The sequence below is a fragment of the Podarcis gaigeae genome (genome assembly GCF_964106915.1).
Source record: "Podarcis gaigeae genome assembly, chromosome: 3".
In the NCBI taxonomy this organism is placed as follows: domain Eukaryota; kingdom Metazoa; phylum Chordata; class Lepidosauria; order Squamata; family Lacertidae; genus Podarcis; species Podarcis gaigeae.
The window spans coordinates 40,936,510-40,956,798 of NC_139680.1; the positions used below are offsets into that span (position 1 = coordinate 40,936,510).

A 20,289-nucleotide genomic window follows, 5' to 3' on the forward strand; every position below is an offset into this window, starting at 1 on the left:
ATCTGAATTTGGTATGTTTTTTTTATATATCTTTATTGTCAAACAAAAATTTAATAAATATTATAAAAATAAAATAGATATAAAATTAAGATTTCTAATTGTCGGTATCCATTAAAAAGTTTCATTCATTATGAGACGACTTCCACTTTGCATAAAAGTTCATGTTCCTTTAAGAAGTTTTGTGCCCTTGGAATGTCCCATTTCTCATGCTTCCTTCAAAGCTACTAACAGGTTTCTGGTAAAGATGATGTGAGACTGAGAGCAGAGCTGACAGTTCTATTAGCTGCAGAAACAGGACAGGTCAATAAAGGGATCTCACACATAAGGATAATGAGCTCAGCTTCTGAGCAGTGTCCCAATTCTTGTAGGAATAGCTCTGACATGACAGACTAGTTGCAGCTGCAGATAGAAGCACACCCTGACCAATAGTCATTAGAATTCTGAAGTTTAGGCTGAAGTTAGAACCACACGCTGCATGACCGTTAGACTGCATTTGTGTAAAATGTTATTCCTAATGAATGTTTGCCTTCTGAATATTTTTTACAAAGCCAGCTTCCCTTCCATTTCATATTGTCTCTTATTCACCCTCGCTTCATAGTGTGTGTGTTCTCATACAGGTTCTTTTTGCCTTTAAACAATCAACAACCTCAGTGATAAGCCTTGGACAACTTCAATTTCACCAAAAATATATTGCAAGCATGGGCTATGAGGGAGACTGTGAGAGACCCTGCAAAAAAAAAAAAAAAAATCATGTTTGCAGTTCTGACATAAGACTTGTGATTTTCTTGCTGCTCTGTCAGTTCCATTCCTAAAATTTGAGATGCTTCAAAAAGGAGTGTGGGCTTTTGAAGAGAGTCTCATGCACATTGATAGACAGCAGCTGGCACTACTGTCAGTCTGACTGGCCTTCATGCAGAAGAAAAAACAGGTATACAATGACATTCTTCTGAACCAATACAACCGAAAATGAAAAGTTTATATTGTTGCTGGGAACATAAATACATAGAGTTTGGTGGTAACAGGATGCTTCCTGAGTAATATTGCGCAGGTGACTGGAAACTGCATTATTGGTGGAAATGAACATGTGGTCCTCCAGATGTTGTTGGAATCCAGCTGAGGTGGATTTAGTTGAGTGTGAGTGGTTCAGTCCCACTGGGATGTGGCGCCTCAGGGGCGCTGCAGGGGATGCCACAACTATTATTTAGAATGGAGTGTGAGAGGTCAAGGGGCACCAAATTGGAGTGTTGCCGCTGAAATTTACACATGTATTTACAGAAACACTAACTCAGGGGATTTAGCGGTGAAACTCTGGAGATCTTTGCAGGAGTCGGTTGTTTGCCACAGATGTTCTTGCAATGGACATGATTGCCTAGTTGTATTAGGGAATTTCGCAATGACCACACAGGTTACCGCAGCCTGTTTACTGATTTCCACTTCAGGCCCCTTTCCTATGCTGTTTTCCCTGTGCAATATTTCATATTGTAAGGTGCTTGCGTTGGGAGCCTGTAAAGCATATACAGTGGTACTTCAGTTTAAAACCTTAATTCGTTCTGGAGGTCCATTCTTAATCTGAAACTGTTCTTAACCTGAGGTACCACTTTAGCTAATGGAGCCTCCCGCTGCCGCCGCACCGCACGATTTCTGTTCTCATCCTGAAGCAAAGTTCTTAACCCGAGGTACTATTTCTGGGTTAGCGGAGTCTGTAACCTGAAGCATCTTTAACCTGAAGCGTCTGTAACCCGAGGTACCACTGTACAATGATCAATTTTGGGGTGCAAGGACTTAAGTTGCTTGAATGTTAATCCCTTACTCTCATGCTTTTTTAAGCAAAATGGGTGGCTTTAAGGAGCACTACAGCATTGTAACAATGGAGTTTCCTGCATTCTTCATGAATGAAAAAATTGCAATGGAAATACCCCTTTTAAGTGCTTAGTTTATATCTTTAAATGCTGCTTTGGGTGAAGAAAACCCTACATATAATTGATGTAAATAGATAACTAGACTTGCTTATTTTATTTCAAATGTTTATATGCCAGCTGTTTATGCCAACAAGCTTGCATGGTAATAAGATGAAAAAATAATTACAATAAAGATGGTAAGATTACAAGGGCCTGAAAGGAGTCGCCGTCACTTGTCATCCTGCAATTGTATCACTGACACTAAAAAAAAAGTCTTTCCCCCAAACCTCACCCCGATAGCCCATTTGGGTGTGATCAGATGCCTGTGTGGCAGCCACAGTGGAAATCATGGGTAGGCAAACTAAGGCCCCGGGGGGCCAGATCCGGCCCAATCACCTTCTAAATCCGGCCCGCGGATGGTCCAGGAAACAGTGTGTTTTTACATGAGTAGAATGTGTCCTTTTATTTAAAATGTATCTCTGGGTTATTTGTGGGGCATAGGAATTCATTCATTTTTTCCTCCCAAAATATAGTCTGGCCCCCCACAAGGTCTGAGGGACAGTGGACTGGCCCCCTGCTGAAAAAGTTTGCTGACCCCTGGTGGAAATAGTCTAAACAGCATACTTCTGGAGCAGTATGGATGGGATACTTTTGTGGCAATGGCAACTGATGACAACATTGCAGCTTGAGTATGTAAAGTGCCCTCTTCCTAGTTGTATTATGAAGTAAATCTTCAAAATAAATCCAAAATATTTCAGTTTAGATCAGCAAACAATCCAGATTGTAAATATTCACAGAGTTATCAACAATGCCTTTGTTTTATAAGTTTATAACTAAGTAAAAACTACTGCCATATAAAAAACAAAACAAGGAATGATTAAAATGATATAGTTTGTTGCATTTATCAGAAATCCTCATAAACCCAAACTCCCAGCTGATAACTGAATTGAGAGATGTGTTAATAGGAGGGAAGCACTGTGTTGCGCACAGTGTGAGCAAATGCTGAGTCATGAATTTCCGAGTCAGAGGAATGCCAGAAAACAGTTTAGATATTAAGGAGATATATGGACTCAATTAGCATGCATAACATCATTTATCATACTGAACCACTGGAGAAAAACTCATGAATACTAGCATTTGAAAGTTGCAACACAAGGACTACATAACATAGTTCTAAAAATGCATTTAGATGCAACTGAATTAAGTGTTTTTGATATAGATTGAGGTGTGTCACCCATGTGATTTCCAGTGAGCACTCTTGAGAGCCAGTTCTCAAGAGCTTTTGTATATTATGTTAAAATATTACACATAGGAAGAGGACTGGTTCAGTTAACGTCCCCCAGTCTTTGAACGTCAGGCATCTGCAATGAATATATAAACAGAAAAGTTATTTGTAATAATATAGTAAGGGATTCTAAACACAATTTTTATTTCTGTATTGAAATTAAATAAAGTTTGTGCAGTCATTTCTGCACAAATATTCATGCATTTTCATTGTTTATAAAGGAAATTAATATATGGTAAGGACATTTGATTTTTAATTTTTTAAAAATTTGGAATGTTGCTTCTTGTAGAAGCCTTGCAGAAGCCCTGCATTTTGAACTGAGGATATTGCTTGGCTAAGAGCTTGGCATCTTTAGCAGCATTACTGAGAAATTTGTGGCAATTGTTATGTTAAGACACACATAGAATGTGGAAGCTTTACATAAGTGCTGAGGTTCCATTACAGTTTTGTGGAAACACTTTCAGTTACTCATCAGCTTAGTTTTTGTTGAGTTCTGTTAACACCCCAAACTATTTGCTGTTGGGAGGAATCAAATCGCCCAGAATTTGCTCATATGGATTCTCTCCAGCACCTTAGGCAGGAATGCCAAATTGAAATGTTTTATGCAGCTACATTAGCACAGTATCTTCCAAAGAAATAGGTTGGAATAGGCTGGAGTGCATTGGGACATTCGTGTATCAATAAAATCCCATTTTAATTGCTGTCAAGCAGCTGACAGAGAAAGTGTGTCAGGAAAAAAGACGACAACCCTAATTTGGCTAGAAATTATCCACAGCTGCAAATATAACCACTGCAGTCCTGTTACATGATGAAGTAACAATCATGGTATTTTAGTGAAGCAAGAAGTATGAAAAGGACATCAATGAAAATAGTTAGAATAATGATTAAAATCCAACTTAGTCAGTGAAAGAAATTAGCACAGTAATAATAAACAAAAACAAGTCAGCCGGAGGCTATGGATAGTTTATCAAATACAGTGGTACCTCAGGTTACATACGCTTCAGGTTACAGACTCCACTAACCCAGAAATATTACCTCGAGTTAAGAACTTTGCTTCAGGATGAGAACAGAAATTGTGCTCCAGCGGCGCAGCGGCAGCAGGAGGCCCCGTTAGCTAAAGTGGTGCTTCAGGGCAAGAACAGTTTCAGGTTAAGAACGGACCTCTAGACCTCTTAACCCAAGGTACCACTGTACTGATGTTTCACTTGCACAGTGGAACTTCCATGGAACTGTCCCCTCCTCTCTCTGGCCGTCCCTCCCCCACCTCAAAATCTGTAGCAGCAGTTTCGGAAAGCCTCTGGAACAAGTTTTTTTTGGGGGGTGGGGAGAGGCAGCCCCATTGTGCAAGCAGATCACCACTCAAATACCATTAGATACAACTGTACACTAGATCCCTTGCAGAGGTCTGGCAAAAAGGGAAGGTCTTAAGACTTACCTGATCACCAGACACTAATTTGAGATGTGCACATATGTATGTGTGTGTTTGTGTACCTATATGTATGGTTATTGTCACATTAAACCACACTAGAAGTTGTGACAGGAGGGGCCTCTTTTAAATCAAGGTAATACACTTTTCAGGGACGCAGGTGGCGCTGTGGGTTAAAGCCTCAGCGCCTAGGGCTTGCTGATCAGAAGGTCGGCGGTTCGAATCCCTGCGGCGGGGTGCGCTCCCGCTGCTCGGTCCCAGCGCCTGCCAACCTAGCAGTTCGAAAGCACCTCCGGGTGCAAGTAGATAAATAGGGACCGCTTTCTAGCGGGAAGGTAAACGGCGTTTCCGTGTGCGGCTCTGGCTCGCCAGAGCAGCGATGTCACGCTGGCCACGTGACCCGGAAGTGTCTCCGGACAGCGCTGGCCCCTGGCCTCTTAAGTGAGATGGGCGCACAACCCCAGAGTCGGACACGACTGGCCCGTGCGGGCAGGGGTACCTTTACCTTTACCTTTAATACACTTTTCAGTTTAGTTAGGTGCTAATTATTTGTGCAACTGTAATGCTTTAGTATCCATATATTTGCAAGGGAGGAGGATGGGGAGAAAACCAGAACTTTGCCCCACCCGCGTGACCTTCTTGACCCTACTCATATGGAATTTTTGATCCTGCCTACCTAACCGCCCCAGCCACAAACTGCCCCACTAGGTCTAGAGCAGGCTTCCTCAACCTCGGCCCTCCAGATGTTTTTGGCCTACAACTCCCATGATCCCTAACTAGCAGGACCAGTGGTCAGGGATGATGGGAACTGTAGTCTCAAAAAACATCTGGAGGGCTGAGTTTGAGGAAGCCTGGCCTAGAGACTACCAGGAGCTGATGTGTGTGGGAAGGGGGGAGGAGTCTCCTTGGAAGCACATTCTCAGTTGTGGAGCCTGCACCATATATTTACAGACAGAGCCCATACAGGGCCCCCTGAGCAACTTCTAGTAAATCAGGAAAGATCAGGTGGTTCATCGTGTTTGTTTGGACTTCATGCATGCTTTCTGCTTGGCTTAGGGCACCACCACTGTCATGGTTCCTCTGAGAAAACAGTCTGAATTAATAGACTTCCAATAGTGATTGGCCTTGTGATTTTCTGTTATGGCAAATTGGTGGGGGAGGGGGTCTTGTACCTAGCAAATTTATGCAGTTGCCATCAGTGTGGATTTGACACATCTAAAATGCACATCTGATTTGTACTTTATCTCTCCTGCCAGCTCTGAGAAGATATAGAAGTTGGCATGTGTGCAATAGAGTTAAGTGATTCTGTGCTGAAAACTGCCAATTTAAAGAGCTTAGCTCCCCACATTACAATACAAATGGGGATAAAAATCTCACATTTCATTTGCATTTTGCTGTGTTTGGGTACCATAATTCCTTTAAATATATATACTGGTATATGTAGCCAGAGGCTTATTGCACAAGGAGACTGATAAACCATAAAATAAACTGTCTTTCTTCTGTCATGAGTCGACAGGTCACCACCTGGAGATCCTGTCTTTTTGTTTTAAGAGCAGTGACAGTCCTAGCCCATTCTTCCTTTTTGAATCTTGTAAAAATTGTCATATGGCATCTGGCATCATTTATTTTTGGTTGCGAATTTCTTTAAGATGCTTCTCCATGCACGATCTGTTTAGAACAACAGTCGCACACTATATCACAAACGTAAGTAGCAAAAACAGTAACTTCAGTGTTGGTGCATTCTGAGACTCAAGATTCTCTCTGTACATGGTATTTTAACATTCCTAATGACTTTAGAGTTAAATGCGACTCACCGGTACTCATAGAAGATTATTGCAGGCTGCATTTCTTAATTAAAAAAAGAAATCCCTACGGCTGTGTGCAGATGCTTGAATAATCAGAATTCACACTCCAATGTACTCCCCCTGTAAAAGACAAATTGGTCTGTTTCAGCCTGAACTCAGGAGTTATCCAGTACTGAATTAACTTTAAAGTTTCTTTCTTTCTTTCTTTCTTTCTTTCTTTCTTTTCTTTCTTTCTTTCTTTCTTTTACTGCCCTTCATCAAAAAAATCTCAGGGCAGTTCACAAGATAAAACCACAAGATAAAAGAACAAATAGTCAAAACAGAGACAACAAAACATTACACAAACACATTTAAAAGGCTGAAAGATATTAATCAGCCAAAGATCTGGTTGAAGAGAAATGTTTTGTTTTGCAAATCTGCCCTCCTTTTCAAGATCATATAAAAATTTATCACTGTATTAGTCTGTAGGAATAATACAAAATTTGTAAGGTAATATATTTCATCGGATGAGGATCCAGCTGGTATAGGAATATGGAGTCTTGTGACTGGCACAGATGTGTCTATCACACAGAATAAAAAAGCAGCAAATTCAAGAACATAGAAAATAACAGTAGATATTGCAAATGTCCATATTTTAGTTAGGTGATCTCAAACAGAAAGTATTTAGTGGTTAGAAATGCTTTGCTGACATCAAGGTACACAAGGCTTCTGTGTTTATTGTTGGGTACATATAGGAGTCACTGTCTTATACAGTTGATCCCCTTAGTTCAGCATTCTCTACTATGCTGACTGGCAGAAGCTCTCGAGGGTCTATGAAGGGATTTTATCTGCGCCCTTCAGTATGAGAAGTATGTGCTCCACCACTGAGCTCCAGCTCCCCCCATATAACCCCATTTGTGTGTATGACATTTTGCAGACTAAACAGCAAGATGACATGCCCCTTCCACAAGTAATTTATAGTCTAAGGCATAGGTAGTCAACATGGTGCCTTTCATGAATCTTGGCCATGCTGGCTGGAGTTGATGGGAGTCCAACCATGTGTATTTTCCTGGTCTATGATTTGACAAAGAGAAGGAATTAAGGTACAAAGGGGAAGGAATGTATGTTCAGTTCAGTCATATGTACTTATGTGTGCAGTTTCAACAGGGGATAAGCACAGTAACGGGCTGTGCCAAGAACTTTATGGCGGGTTTTGTGGAGGAGGGAGAAGTAGCAGCATAAAAATGTCCTGAGAAGTCATTCCAAGCAAAATGTTTCAGATGAGTTACTTGAGAGTGCATTTCAGAAAATACAGTTTTTAGACAGAGTAAAAAGGAGAAATGAATCTCACAGATAACCAAAGAAAGAAAGAAGGGGTGGATTATTTATTTATACAATGTGCCCTACATGATTCAGCCAAAAATGCCTTTGTCAAGGGCTTCTCTAAAAAGATAATAAGAACTGTTCACACATAAAAAGTATAAAAACTTTAATTTATTACAATACACATTCTAACAGGTCAGATATCTAATAATAAAACCTATTTTATACTAGAAACAGTCACGACACATGCAAATTTAAAAATAATAAAAAACTAAGTTCAAAGACCGTACCCATTTTTTCGTTTTTAAACCTATCTAAAAGTTTCTGTTGTTGAAAACAACTTGTATGGCAAAATCATGTGGGAGGACCACCTCCACCTGTACTTTTAAATATTTCATGGCGAACACAGCTGTCTGAACTTTATTTACCAGGGGACACACTAGAATTTTTTATTATAATACATTCTAAGATGTTCAACCACACAAAAAAAGTTTAACAATTGTTTAGATTCATTTCCCTTTTTTTGCACGTCATCCCTGGATGCTTCCTGGTTTTGGTGTATTTTTATCCTACTTTCTAGACAGCGTTGCTCAGTGTTATTAGTAAGCGCTTACCAAAAGCATTAATTCTGAAACTGGGGCATGATTATGTAGGAGAGAGGAAAATTTATCCATCACCTGCTTTTTTATCCCTGGTACAAAACCACTGGAAATGAATTATTGCTCAACAAATAAAAACAACAACAGAACCCTACATTTTCTTTAGCTCCACTTACCTGGTTAAGCAGTATGCATAACAGATTGCTTTTCTTAACTCATTTCTTCCCTCTTCTTTTTGAACTTACAGCATTCATCAAGCAGTCACCACAGGTTAGGATGACTTTGTCTTGCCCTACAAAATGTTTAAACTCTAAATCCAGGTCCTACTGAATTGGTTTGCCTGTAGCCACCTGGATCTTTTATTGCCTGTCAGTGTCACAGTCCAACCTTAACAATTGCATTCCATTGCATCTCTGCACTAGTTCAGTCCAGTTAAAGTCATACCTGCACAGCTTCTCAAGGATTTGCGTACAGATTGATTCAATGAAGTAACACATTTTAAACCATCCTGTTTACTTATTCATCAATTATTTGTTTTTAATCTTGAGACACTATTGGAAACAACACTTAAAATTAAGTAAAACTAGACTGGTTTACGCACTCCGTTTGTTTTAAATACCAGGTAATCCCCTTGTGACTTGTAACAGAAGAAACCATTATTGATCATCTCAAAGGTCAATGTACGCGCAAAAACCCGGGAGAGCTGTCTATTTTGAGAGAATTTGGAATTATCAGAATTAAAATTCAGCATTAAAAAAAGAAGATAGAGGGATTTAGGTTGCTTTAAAATAAAAAGTGCCAAGATCTTTAGCACAGAATAATTTCCTTTGGAGCAGTGGGTCTGCTGTATATAATCACTGTGGATCCTTAATAAACAAAGCTTCAACCCTATACAGGCATGTTTGGAACTGGGACATAATATCTTCTAGCAGTCATTTGACAACTTAAAAAACTGCATCACATCAACATTGGTCTGGGGAAAATAAAAGACTGAAAAAGATTCAAAAATTTACTTAAGGCTCAAGGAGAGATTTTGGCACAAGGAGATGGAGGGCCAAAAATAAAAAGACAAAACTGTCAATGCAACAGAGCATATTTGGATATAATTTGACAGGAAACAAGTGTTCACAGATGAGAGTCCAGGGATGTTTCTGCCAGGTAACTGCTCTGAAAGTTATGGGCGCACCGACATGTGGCTTACTGCCTGCGCAACGTGAACCACCTTGCCCATATTTAATGATGCCAAATCAGTTTTCGTTTGACGGGAATCATTTTTCACTGTAACCTTCTCATGTGGAAGCCCTGGCCAAACAGCTTCAAGTTCCTCAATGCCTTTGGGTATAGAGTTCCTGAAGCAGCTTTTTGACAAACAGAGAGAACAATGAAGGGAAGCAATTCTGAAAAACCCTTCCTTTTCAAAAATGAAAACAATAATAATGAGGAAATAGTAACCACCCAGTGGAGATGGCGATAATTTTTTTATAATAAGGCACCTGTCAGGGACTGGCTGGCACGGTTCCAAGAAGTGTGTGGCAGAGGCAGCCCCCCCCCCCAAGGCTGAGCCAGGGGGAGGGGGCAGCAAGTTGTGTACCTCCCTCGAGACAGGAACCAGGGTTGGAGGAAGGAGATGAGTTTTATTTATTATTAAATTTTCATCCCATCCCTTTTCCCAAAGGAGCCAAGGGCAGCAGACACAAAGCAGTAAAACTGTGCTATTAAAAATAAGGTAAGAATGTTATTTAAAAACAATTATTTAAAAACAATTTAAACATTTTAAAACATACCCTCATAGCTAATAATTTCAAGGTTTCTAGGAACAGTATCTTTTAGCCACTAAATGCCTGAGCGAATAGAAATGTTTTTAAGTTTTTCTTGAAAGTTAATGAAGACATACACATGTCACCAGGGAATGCATTCCACAAACAGGCAACCATTACCGAGATGCCAAAGCAGAGTTAAGTAATTACGGTTTCTCCCATCGCTGTAATAATGTAATGTAATAGGTATAAACTATAGATATGAAACATCTTGCAAATTATGGCACCTCTCTTATAAGGTTTAAACTGCCTGTTGTTGTATATTGCCCATGCAAAATTATTATCTTTGCAAACAAGCTTCTCATTACTTTTGAGAGATCTTGTGGGAGATCTAAAGAATTTCTGACAATGGTCAATCATTTCCTTCAAGAAAAATAGCAAATTTATTTTTACATTGAGCATCATTTTGAGACGTCCTCTTGCTTCATGAGTGATGACAAATTAGATTCCCCATTACTTCTTTGGCAGAGTAAGCAGAGGGTTGCAAAAATTCCAGGTCTTCTACATATCCATTTGCAGGATGGGAATTGACATTTTTTTCTTCACAAACTGAAGAGAGCTCACAACAGTCAAACTATGTTTGTAAATCACAGCTTCAGAATAGGATTTTAATAATTAGTAAGGATGAGCTACAAGAGCAGCTCAAGTTTCCCCTTTAAAATGCCATTTATTTTTTAAAGCCTTCCAGATTTAGTGGCTTTTCATCAGCCTGAAATATATTTCCTCAGTCATTTGGCAAAAGACCTTTTTTGCAGCTAAGCGCAAGCTGTAAATTGTCCCATATCTGCTTTCTTTTCAATGCTCAAATAAAGGCCTTTGCCTGCTCCGCTCTTATTAGGACCACATAAATCAAAGTCTATTAAAGGGCAAGTCTGGTAATCTGAGAAAACAGCCTGCACAAGCCGTGCAATGGAATTGCTGTGTACGCTCACCTTTGTGCTGGGCTAAAATAAAGGAAAACTTCAAAAAAAAAAAAAAGTTCCCATGGAATTCTCTGCCAAGTGTCAGGACACAATTTTGTACATGAAAAATGCCATCTTAATAGTGTGATGTATGTTGTAGTCCTTTGCACATTTACAGAAAATTATTGTTGATGATAAGGATGCACACTGATTTGCATCTGTTTGTGTGCACTGGAACTTTTACATGGGTCAATTACACACTGCTTTCATGAGCAATCAGTCATGCATTCCACACCACAGCTGGACCCATGAGCAACTGAGACAGAGAAGCCATGAAGCACAACCCCTGATACGGTGCTGCTCTTGGGGGGTCTGCTTGCCTTCAGGAGGTGCACTGGAGTGCTCTGTAATATATTATACCTTGCGCTTCCGAGGCACAAAATACACTGCAACCTTTCTGCAGACATGGCCTTGTGTTCCCATTTAGCTGAAAGGGAGAAAACCATTTAAATTTGCAAACCTTAGGTAGTTTGGTGGTCTCTAATACATCACACAGCAGCCCTGTGGCGCGTCAGCCTCTCTTTGCAGCAAGTATGTTTCTGTGAGTAACTAAGTCCCACTGATGCTTTCTGCAACCCAGCACCCTGAACATTTGCTGTTGATCCAGCACATGACACACTGTCTCAGCTCCATCACTTCAATATCATCTCAGACTCAATGCTTTTTTAAATGCAGACAGCTCACACATTAATCTCAGAAATCAAGTGGTGCAAATACATGCAGGGACCAGCCCTTAACCAACATTACCTTGGAATAATCTGCTGTTAAATCTAAAAACATTTAGGCTTTTCTTGGCAATCAGGGTTCACAGTTTACCAAAAAAATTTTTTATCATAAAAGCAGGGATTGAAAACCATTTTTCTGCTGAGGGTGAGATTCCCTTGAGGGAGAATCTGAGCCACAAATAGTGGGCAGGCAAACCTTCTTCCCCCACCCTCTGTCACTCCCTTTCCCACTCACATTCCATTAGGTCAAGGGCTCACAAAGCTCTGAAGATTTTGTTTCCTAGAAGGGCAAGTCAGCCACTGTGTGTTCCTTGATTTTTATTTTTTTTAAAGCTTCAGTTGCTGCAGAAGATAATTGACTTCTCCTTGGAGAATTAGTAGTTCTTCACAAGCGATCTCAAAGACTCCAGACATCCCAAATTAAGCTGCTCTCTGAACTCAAGCCTTGCAAAATTGGCTTCTCTGCTTGACCAACTTGCCTCCATCACATTCTTTGAACTTCTCCAAACTCCAAAGTCAACAAACAGCAAGTTAAATATACAATTAACTGCTTTTTTCCTTTGGCTTAGGAACTTCACAATCACTTTCGGGGGGGGGGGGGGACATCCCCACTTGGTAACTTAGATCCACAGTTCTTTGTAGCTGAAGGTTATCTTGACAGGAATTTATTTTCAAAAGGATCAGACCAGGTTCCTTCACATCTTCAAAAATGCAACCTGCAATGGAAACAAAACATACCCAAGAAGTTAGCTCCTGCACAGTTTTAAAAAATGGACACCCTCTGCTCCCCCCAACAATGCTGCTATCTGTGACATATTGCCTCGTAGAGAATGCAGAGAAGTCCCTTTATCACTTACAGTGGTACCTCTGGATGCAAACGGGATCCGTTCCGGAGCCCCGTTCGCATTCTGAGCAGAACTCAAACCGCGTCTGCACGGTTTGCAATTCGCTGCTTCTGCGCATGAGCGTGACGTTATTTTGAGAGTCTGCGCGAGTGGCGAAACCCGGAAGTAACCCGTTCCGTTACTTCCGGGTTGCCGCAGAATGCAACCTGAAAATGCTCAACCTGAAGCATATTTAACCCGAGGTATGACTGTATAAGGGGAAATGGCCCCAAACTGATCTTATCAAATAAATGTTATTCCCTGCCCTCCCTTAATTTGTTCCTAACATTCTGCTCAGAGATATGACCCATTAAACACTGGGTTCAACATTTTCTGTGAAAATAGATTAGAAATGGAGTTCTTACTTCACATGCAAATGATGTGAACTGCATGACAAACTGTGCTCTAAAGTACAAAGAACCCTTTTCTTTGAGTTAGCCAAAGTTCCACTTTGCAACTTAATAAGCCTCAAAGACCTAGCATCACAGGAGATTTTGCAGAAGAAGCCTAGCTGAGAATTTACAAATAGATTGGAACTCTTAATTATCTACTGTTTGGTCTTTTAAGTATGGTAATATAAAAGTATTTTAATGTTTTGAATTTTAGCACCTAGTAGATTTAATCACTCTATTGCCCTACCATTCTTCTCTAAAACAACTTGGCTTATAAAACAAGCAGCATAATAAACACTCAACTGCAGGGCTTAAAATGAAAATAAAAACCAGCAGTACAATTACAAATAAAAGCAGCCAAAGCCGATGGCTGCTAAGTGCAGTTATAGCACAGGCAGACAAGGTAAGACTGCACTGTTGCCAGAGAACATTAGCTTGCCTCCATTTTGTCTCCTACATCTCTCATTCTGTATTAAAAGCCTTCGTCTATGACAGTCAACTGGCAAGAACAGGGTGTGTTTGCAGGACTAGTTGCCAACCTCTTTTGACATGAGCAAGAAAGGATCCTGCCCCCCCCCCCCCAATCTAAGGAGCATCTTAGACTCACAAAAGCCAAGGTTCCCCCAGCTCCTACTGAAATCGGGAAAACAATTTGCTTGCCATTGGCATCTGAGAGTTCTGAGTAATCCTTTGACTTTCAACACCCATCCAGATTAGAGCAGCTCTATTCAGAAAAGCCCTTTTGTTCTTCAGAAAATTCCCCCTTCAGCGGCCACCCTAGTTTTTGTTTTCTATAACTGCTCTAGTCTTTGTTCTTTTTAGTTCAGGAGAATCCTGTTTGGCATCCACACTGCCCACAGCTGTTTCTCTCTCTGCCTGCCTGTAGATCTGAACCCTTGTTTATGATGTACTTTCCTTTTCTGGACTGTGTCTACTCCTTAAATATGGTCCGACAGGGTGCTAGCCTGCCCAGTATTCTCTTGGAAGCCCTGGTCTGGGTGTCAAATGCCACCATCTCTGTTCAACAAAGCCTTGAAAATGAGGATTTATCAACTTTCTCACCCTCCAACAGGTCATAAAGAAAGTACGGTAGTATTAATATTTCTACATCCCTCTCCTTCTCACTCTAAGCCTCCATTCTCCTCTCTCATCAACTTTCAACATTCCCTTCCTTCTTCTCCCAAGCACTGAAGCATCAGTGCACAATTGCCTTTAGCTTGCTGCCATCCTCGCTTTTCTCTCCTTTCCCCTTTCCTTTGGTACAGCCTTAAATAATTAGATCTGCAATTTATTTTCTATCTACCTTTATGCACAAAACCCCCTTGTAAAATTTCTGGAGTCGTCTGTTCCTTCTTAGAATCACAGAATCATAGAGTTGGAAGAGACCACAAGGGCCATCGAGTCCAACCCCCTGCCAAGCAGGAAACACCATCAGAGCACTCCTGACATATGGTTGTCAAGCCTCTGCTTAAAGACCTCCAAAGAAGGAGACTCCACCACACTCCTTGGCAGCAAATTCCACTGTCGAACAGCTCTTACTGTCAGGAAGTTCTTCCTAATATTTAGGTGGAATCTTCTTTAGGTAGAATCTTCCTTGATAACTTACAAGGGCACTCTGATACCAAGCCAAAGTCTCTAGCGTTACCCACATTGTGTTCCTATATAATTGGTAAAACATGCTAGTTCCCATGCCAAGTCTGCTGATCTTATAGCAGCCTATCCTCCAGCAAAATAGAGGGACGAGATTAGCCTAGCACCAGAGCAAAATTCTCCCCAAACATTCAGGGTCCTGAACACATATGAGTAAGGTTCAGATGTTAACAGAGATACATGTCCTTGGCAAGAGCATACAATATGGTGCCTAAACAATAATAATGAAAGGGTCAAGCTAATGAGCACCTGGAGGGAGTTCCACAGCCAGGGTGCTCTTCACCAGTAGTCACCACCCTAGACTCTGAAATGGGAAGGGGGAACCTGGAAAAGGACCTCAGAACATCTGAACTGACAGGCAGTTTCACACAGGAAAAGGTGTCTTTTGGATACAACTATAAACTTATCATAATTCTATTTTCCAAGTGGGGGAAAATAAGTGTACGCACACTGAAGACAAACTGAAGTAGGTCAAGTGATCTTTGAAAATGGTTTGGCAGTTTCAGTGAGAAGATTCATTTTCTTGAATTTATATCCTTCCTTTCCTCTATCATAGAACCAAAGGTGCCATACATGTGGTTCTCAGGTGGTCACCCATCCAGGCACTGACAGGACCCAACCTGCTTACCTTCAGCAAGTTGTTGGACTTAGGTGCCTCAGACTTTACCTTGAAGTGACCTGAGTACTAACAAGCCTGAGGACATTTCAAAAGCAATGTAAAATCAACCAGGTTGCTCTCGCTTTAATGGTTTAGGATCAAGTCAGCAGAGTTTAAATTTGATGAATTTTTTTATTCCATTTCGCTAGAGTTTCATGCTTTTAGTTTCAACAGTGAGTCTACTAAACAGGGCAGGTGATAAATCTATATAAATGAATAATATCACCGGGGGAGGGGTGTCCAAATAATTTATTGCCTTTTGAAAAGATAGAAACTACTGAAACTACAAGGGGGAGGGGAGGAATTGGAAGAATAGTCATAGGGCTATAGTAACACAGCAGGAAAAGCCTCATTACATGGAATCTGACCTCCCCCCCCCCCCCCCGCTGCCACCTTCTTTCGTGATCTCTGGAACAGTGATGTGTCATCTGCACAGGCAATTACAGACCTAATACTGCCTTGTATCACAGAAAGTTTATCCCCCCTATGCCAATGTTATTCTAATTGCCACTGAGCATGCTGGGAAGCTCCACAAGTCCTGGATGTTATTAAGTGCCTCCATAATTAGGGGGGAGGGGGCAAGGAAGCAAAGGACAGTAACTGAAGGAATGTTTTGTTCAGAGGTTACTCCACAAATTCCTAAGGATGGGGAACTTGTGAACCTTTGTATGTTGTTAGATTCAGATTCCCATCAGCCTCAGCTGACAGAGACAGCAGTGAGGGATGGCGTGAGTTATACACCAGCAATATCTGGAGGACCACAAGTACCACATTTCCCCCCCCCCCCCAGCTAAGAACTATAAAGGGAAGGAAGCGCCTCTCATACCCAGAACATAGCAAAATATATTCTAATACAATTAAGTCTCTCCTTCCTTTCATAAAAACAAGGTCCTTCAGCACATAGTACTGTTATAATTATTGATGGCCTATTCATTTCCCAATGCAATGATGATACTGATTTCCTAAAGCTCTTACAACACCTGGATGCTTACATTTTTTTTAATATAAAAATAAAAACTCTACCAAGGCTGCAATTCACAATGAGCACACCAAGTAAAGGTAAAGGTACCCCTGCCCGTACGGGCCAGTCGTGTCTGACTCTAGGGTTGCGCGCTCATCTCGCTCAAGAGGCCGGGAGCCAGCGCGGAGCCAGTGTCCGAGGACACTTCTGGGTCACGTGGCCAGCGTGACTAAGCGGCATCTGGTGAGCCAGCACCAGTGCCGCACACGGAAATGCCATTTACCTTCCCGCTATAAAGAAGTACCTATTTATCTACTTGCACTTAGGGGTGCTTTCGAACTGCTAGGTGGGCAGGAGCTGGGACTGAAAGACGGGAGCTCACCCCGCCGCGGGGAATCGAACCGCCGACCTTGTGATCAGCAAGTCCTAGGCACTGAGGCTTTACCCACAGCGCACACCAAAGCAAATGCAAAAAAACACAAAAGTCAAAAGCTCAGTATTTTGCATATCCCAGCAGGGAGTAATACACTTTTTAAATAAATATCAGTAAGAACATAAGATATACACACACTATGGAATGTGGCTATGGTGAATATAAATAATATGCATATAGTGTCTATAAATGAAAGTATTAGATCAAGATTTGCGGAATGCGAGTTATGAAGGGTATAGCTGGAGGGTGTTAGTGAATATAGCACAGTGCTACTGCATAGGACCCAGAATGGGATTCCCATAATCCTGTGGCTTGAAGACCTCAAGCATTAATAATCAAAAAGCTAGCAGTACCAAACAGGACACAGGAAAGTTTTGGGTAGCATACTGAGGATTTCCTAATGCTTTTTCACTTTTCTATGTTGATGTTATTTATTATGTTCTCCTTTTGCATAATTCAATATATATACATAAACATCATGTTGGCTACCCCTACTTTATGAAGTTTTGTTTCTTGTTTGGGATTCACTACAAAATGCAATGGTTGTATTGCAGCTTTAAAGAGAATACGTCTACAACACACACGGCCCCAGCTTTCTACACTTGTGGTTTCTAACTCAGACAACTGGTCATCTGGTAACATCTACTCATATTTACTTCATGATCTTTTGATCTGTATATTCCGATGCAGCTAACTAGAAAAAGTAATATGGCATTCTAGCAGTAAAGCAAATTTAACTGAAGTTGTTTGAGGGAAGGGGAAGGCAGTTCCAAAGAGCATTTAAAACTTCTAAGGTGAATTCCATTTATAACTCCCAATAGTAGAACTTTGCAAGCTGATAGCCATTATCGCTTCTGCTTAGAAAAGCTGGGAAGCAAAAGCTTCCCCTTGACAAGCAATGTGTTTTAAGAAAACAAGGCTTTCCAAGTTTGCCATACAGAAACTATTCTTTGGAGTTGGCAATAGAGATGCTTTGATACAAGAAATGAATGAGAAGGTGAGGAAGAGCTCAAAGTCAAAGGAAAAGCCAAAGTTTTGAACGGTGGTGGCAAATAGAATGCCTGGCTCGAATGAGATAAAAGAAATGGATTTATTTTTTCAACACTGCCCTCTTGCCTAAGAAAAGGGCAAGCAATTCACGAGGAGACACATGAAGACTTGACATTAGTCACATGGTCCTTACCAAAGCGGCAAGAAAACAATGAAGCTTCCAAGGCAGGCTGTGAACAATTAGCTAAATAAGCTGCTTTTGAACAGCTCCTGAAATATACATTTACTTCAAAGTGAAAGAAAGAATGAATGTAAGAGACTGAAGGAAAGGGGTTCACATTACTGATTTCTTTTGCCTTTCAAAACACAAATCCTTCCATAGCAGTTCACAGCAATCATACAGTGAAAAATCAAATATTAAAATACAGGACAAAAATCACACGTGCAGAAATCAGAATTTCTTCATAAGAGGCCTTGTGAAAGAGGAAAGTATTCAGTGCCTTTGAAAAGTAGCCAAGGAGGAGGCATGATGATGGAGCTTGCCAGTAAAGGAGTTCCACCACTAAATAAAGTATTGCCCTTGATCCACTCCTGTCTGATCCTACTGGGGCTGATGTCAAGGGCCAGGTAGGATCATTAGGAAATGCATATGATGCACCCCACTTTAAATTTCGTACTGTCTGCCATTAAGAAAGCAATTTTAACTGAACTGCACCTTAAATAACCAATAAGGTAGACCAGGGAACAGAACCAGTGACCCTTTAGATGTTGCTAGACTACAACTCCCGCCAGCTAGAGATCCCCTAGCATGTACTCTAGTTACAGCAGGAGGGCTGGGACAGACCTCTCCCTCAGAACTTCAGAGAGCTGCTGTTGCTGATCAAAGTCAGCAGAACTAGGCTGGGTGGTATCAGTAAACCAATTCCGCGTAAGACCACATCATACAACATTTATTTTTATTTTTCAAAGTTAAGTCTATGGATTAAGACACCCTCACTTTTACTACCCTAGGCAGCTGCTATGAGGTAAAAGGCAAAATGGAGAATGGTTTTCCTTTGAAGATCAATAGTTGCACGTGTTTACTTTAAACTGCCTCTTTTGCTAATGCCAACATAAGCATGCCAAGACATGGCCAGAAGGAAAGCAAAGACAAAACACACATTGCTGCTGACTTTAATTCTTAAATAGGGTGACAGGAAGCCTTTCAAAAATATGTTACCAAATTCTTAAGGTGGACACTATTACTTTAAAGCAGAAATGGGGGGGGGGGGCTTTCCCTGCCTTTCTGTCCCATGGTCTGACTCTTAGATACATTTTAAATTTTTGTTTCTTTAATAAAACAAAATGTTACATTTTAATATATTTTGTCAAAACGCGGTATTTTCCCAAAGAGGCATGCAATTTCTGATACAATCATTTAAGAGACCTAAGAACAATACAATAAGCAAACTAAAAAATAACAGAAATTCTGCAGGGTGAGGAACTATGGTATTTTGAATAAGCACCCAAATAATATCCAAATGTGGTTATCATCTAACTATGATGTTAGGAGTGTCCTACTCTTGTGTAGGACCCTGGCAGAGACACATGCCCGACTGGCATGTTCTCTCCCTCCTGGTCGTTCGGGAGCTTCAAAAGCTTTCTTCGACCCGAACATCACAGCAACTGATACCAAGAAGCATCAGCACACTTAGGGATCCACAGAGTTTGAGCATCATGCGTAACAGAACTCAGTAGCACAGCATTTTGTCTAATCTACTTTTATTTACATACAATACACTCGGAGCATTCTGACTTTGCTCCTTCCTCTTTCTCATCAGACAGTAAAGAAGGAAAACAAAGGACAATAATCCCACTTCACGGAATACAGTAATACCAAAACATCCTGTCTCCATCACTTCCCATACTGTGGAATGAACATACACCATCATGTGAGAGACAACAATCTCATGACTGCAAACACGGAGCAGGAATCCTAACAGTTTTCAATGTGCAATTCACTAGTGACAGGATTTCAATATTCACCTACTGTTTGTCATGTCTGAATAGACTGTGCAATAATTTATTTCTCCAGGTGTCAAAAAGGTGTATTATTGATGGAAAGGAATACTGGATAGTCCTGGATATGAAAACAGCACTAAGAGAACTGCAATATTTGGCTTGAAACTGAACCTGTGTGCATTAACAAAAGCACCACTTGCTTATAGCTTTTAAATTGTGGGGGGCAATCGATTTATTAAAAATAGGCATTTAATGGTCATGTAAAAACTCCAGTTTATTCTGAGCATGTGTATATATTTATCCCTTGCAGTCATATTATAAACAGTTCATCCTGTGTTGTTGTCAGATTATGAGTGACAAAGACCTATAAGGGATTGTATACAAGCCTATCCAGATCTGGCCTTACCACAAAGCAATGCCATGCAGCCGGGTTAGAGAGGGGCATAATTTTCCTGCTGCCACTCTTCATTTGTGCACCATGAAAACAAACAAATAGAGAAA

General features: G+C 40.7%; 1 protein-coding gene and 1 long non-coding RNA gene across 3 annotated transcripts in view; one reads left to right on the forward strand and one right to left on the reverse strand.

Moving 5' to 3' along the window:
* LOC310840728 overlaps nt 1-20,289 on the forward strand; it is a 56,967-nt gene that overhangs the window by 13,541 nt on the left and 23,137 nt on the right. The window lies entirely within an intron of this gene.
* UBE3D (ubiquitin protein ligase E3D) overlaps nt 12,123-20,289 on the reverse strand; it is a 50,521-nt gene continuing 42,354 nt past the window's right edge. For both annotated transcript variants that reach the window (XM_083730689.1, XM_083730688.1), the window contains one exon: nt 12,123-12,535. In XM_083730689.1, the coding sequence (XP_083586815.1) occupies nt 12,523-12,535 (13 nt within the window). In that variant the 3' untranslated portion in view covers nt 12,123-12,522. The remainder of the gene's footprint in view (nt 12,536-20,289) is intronic.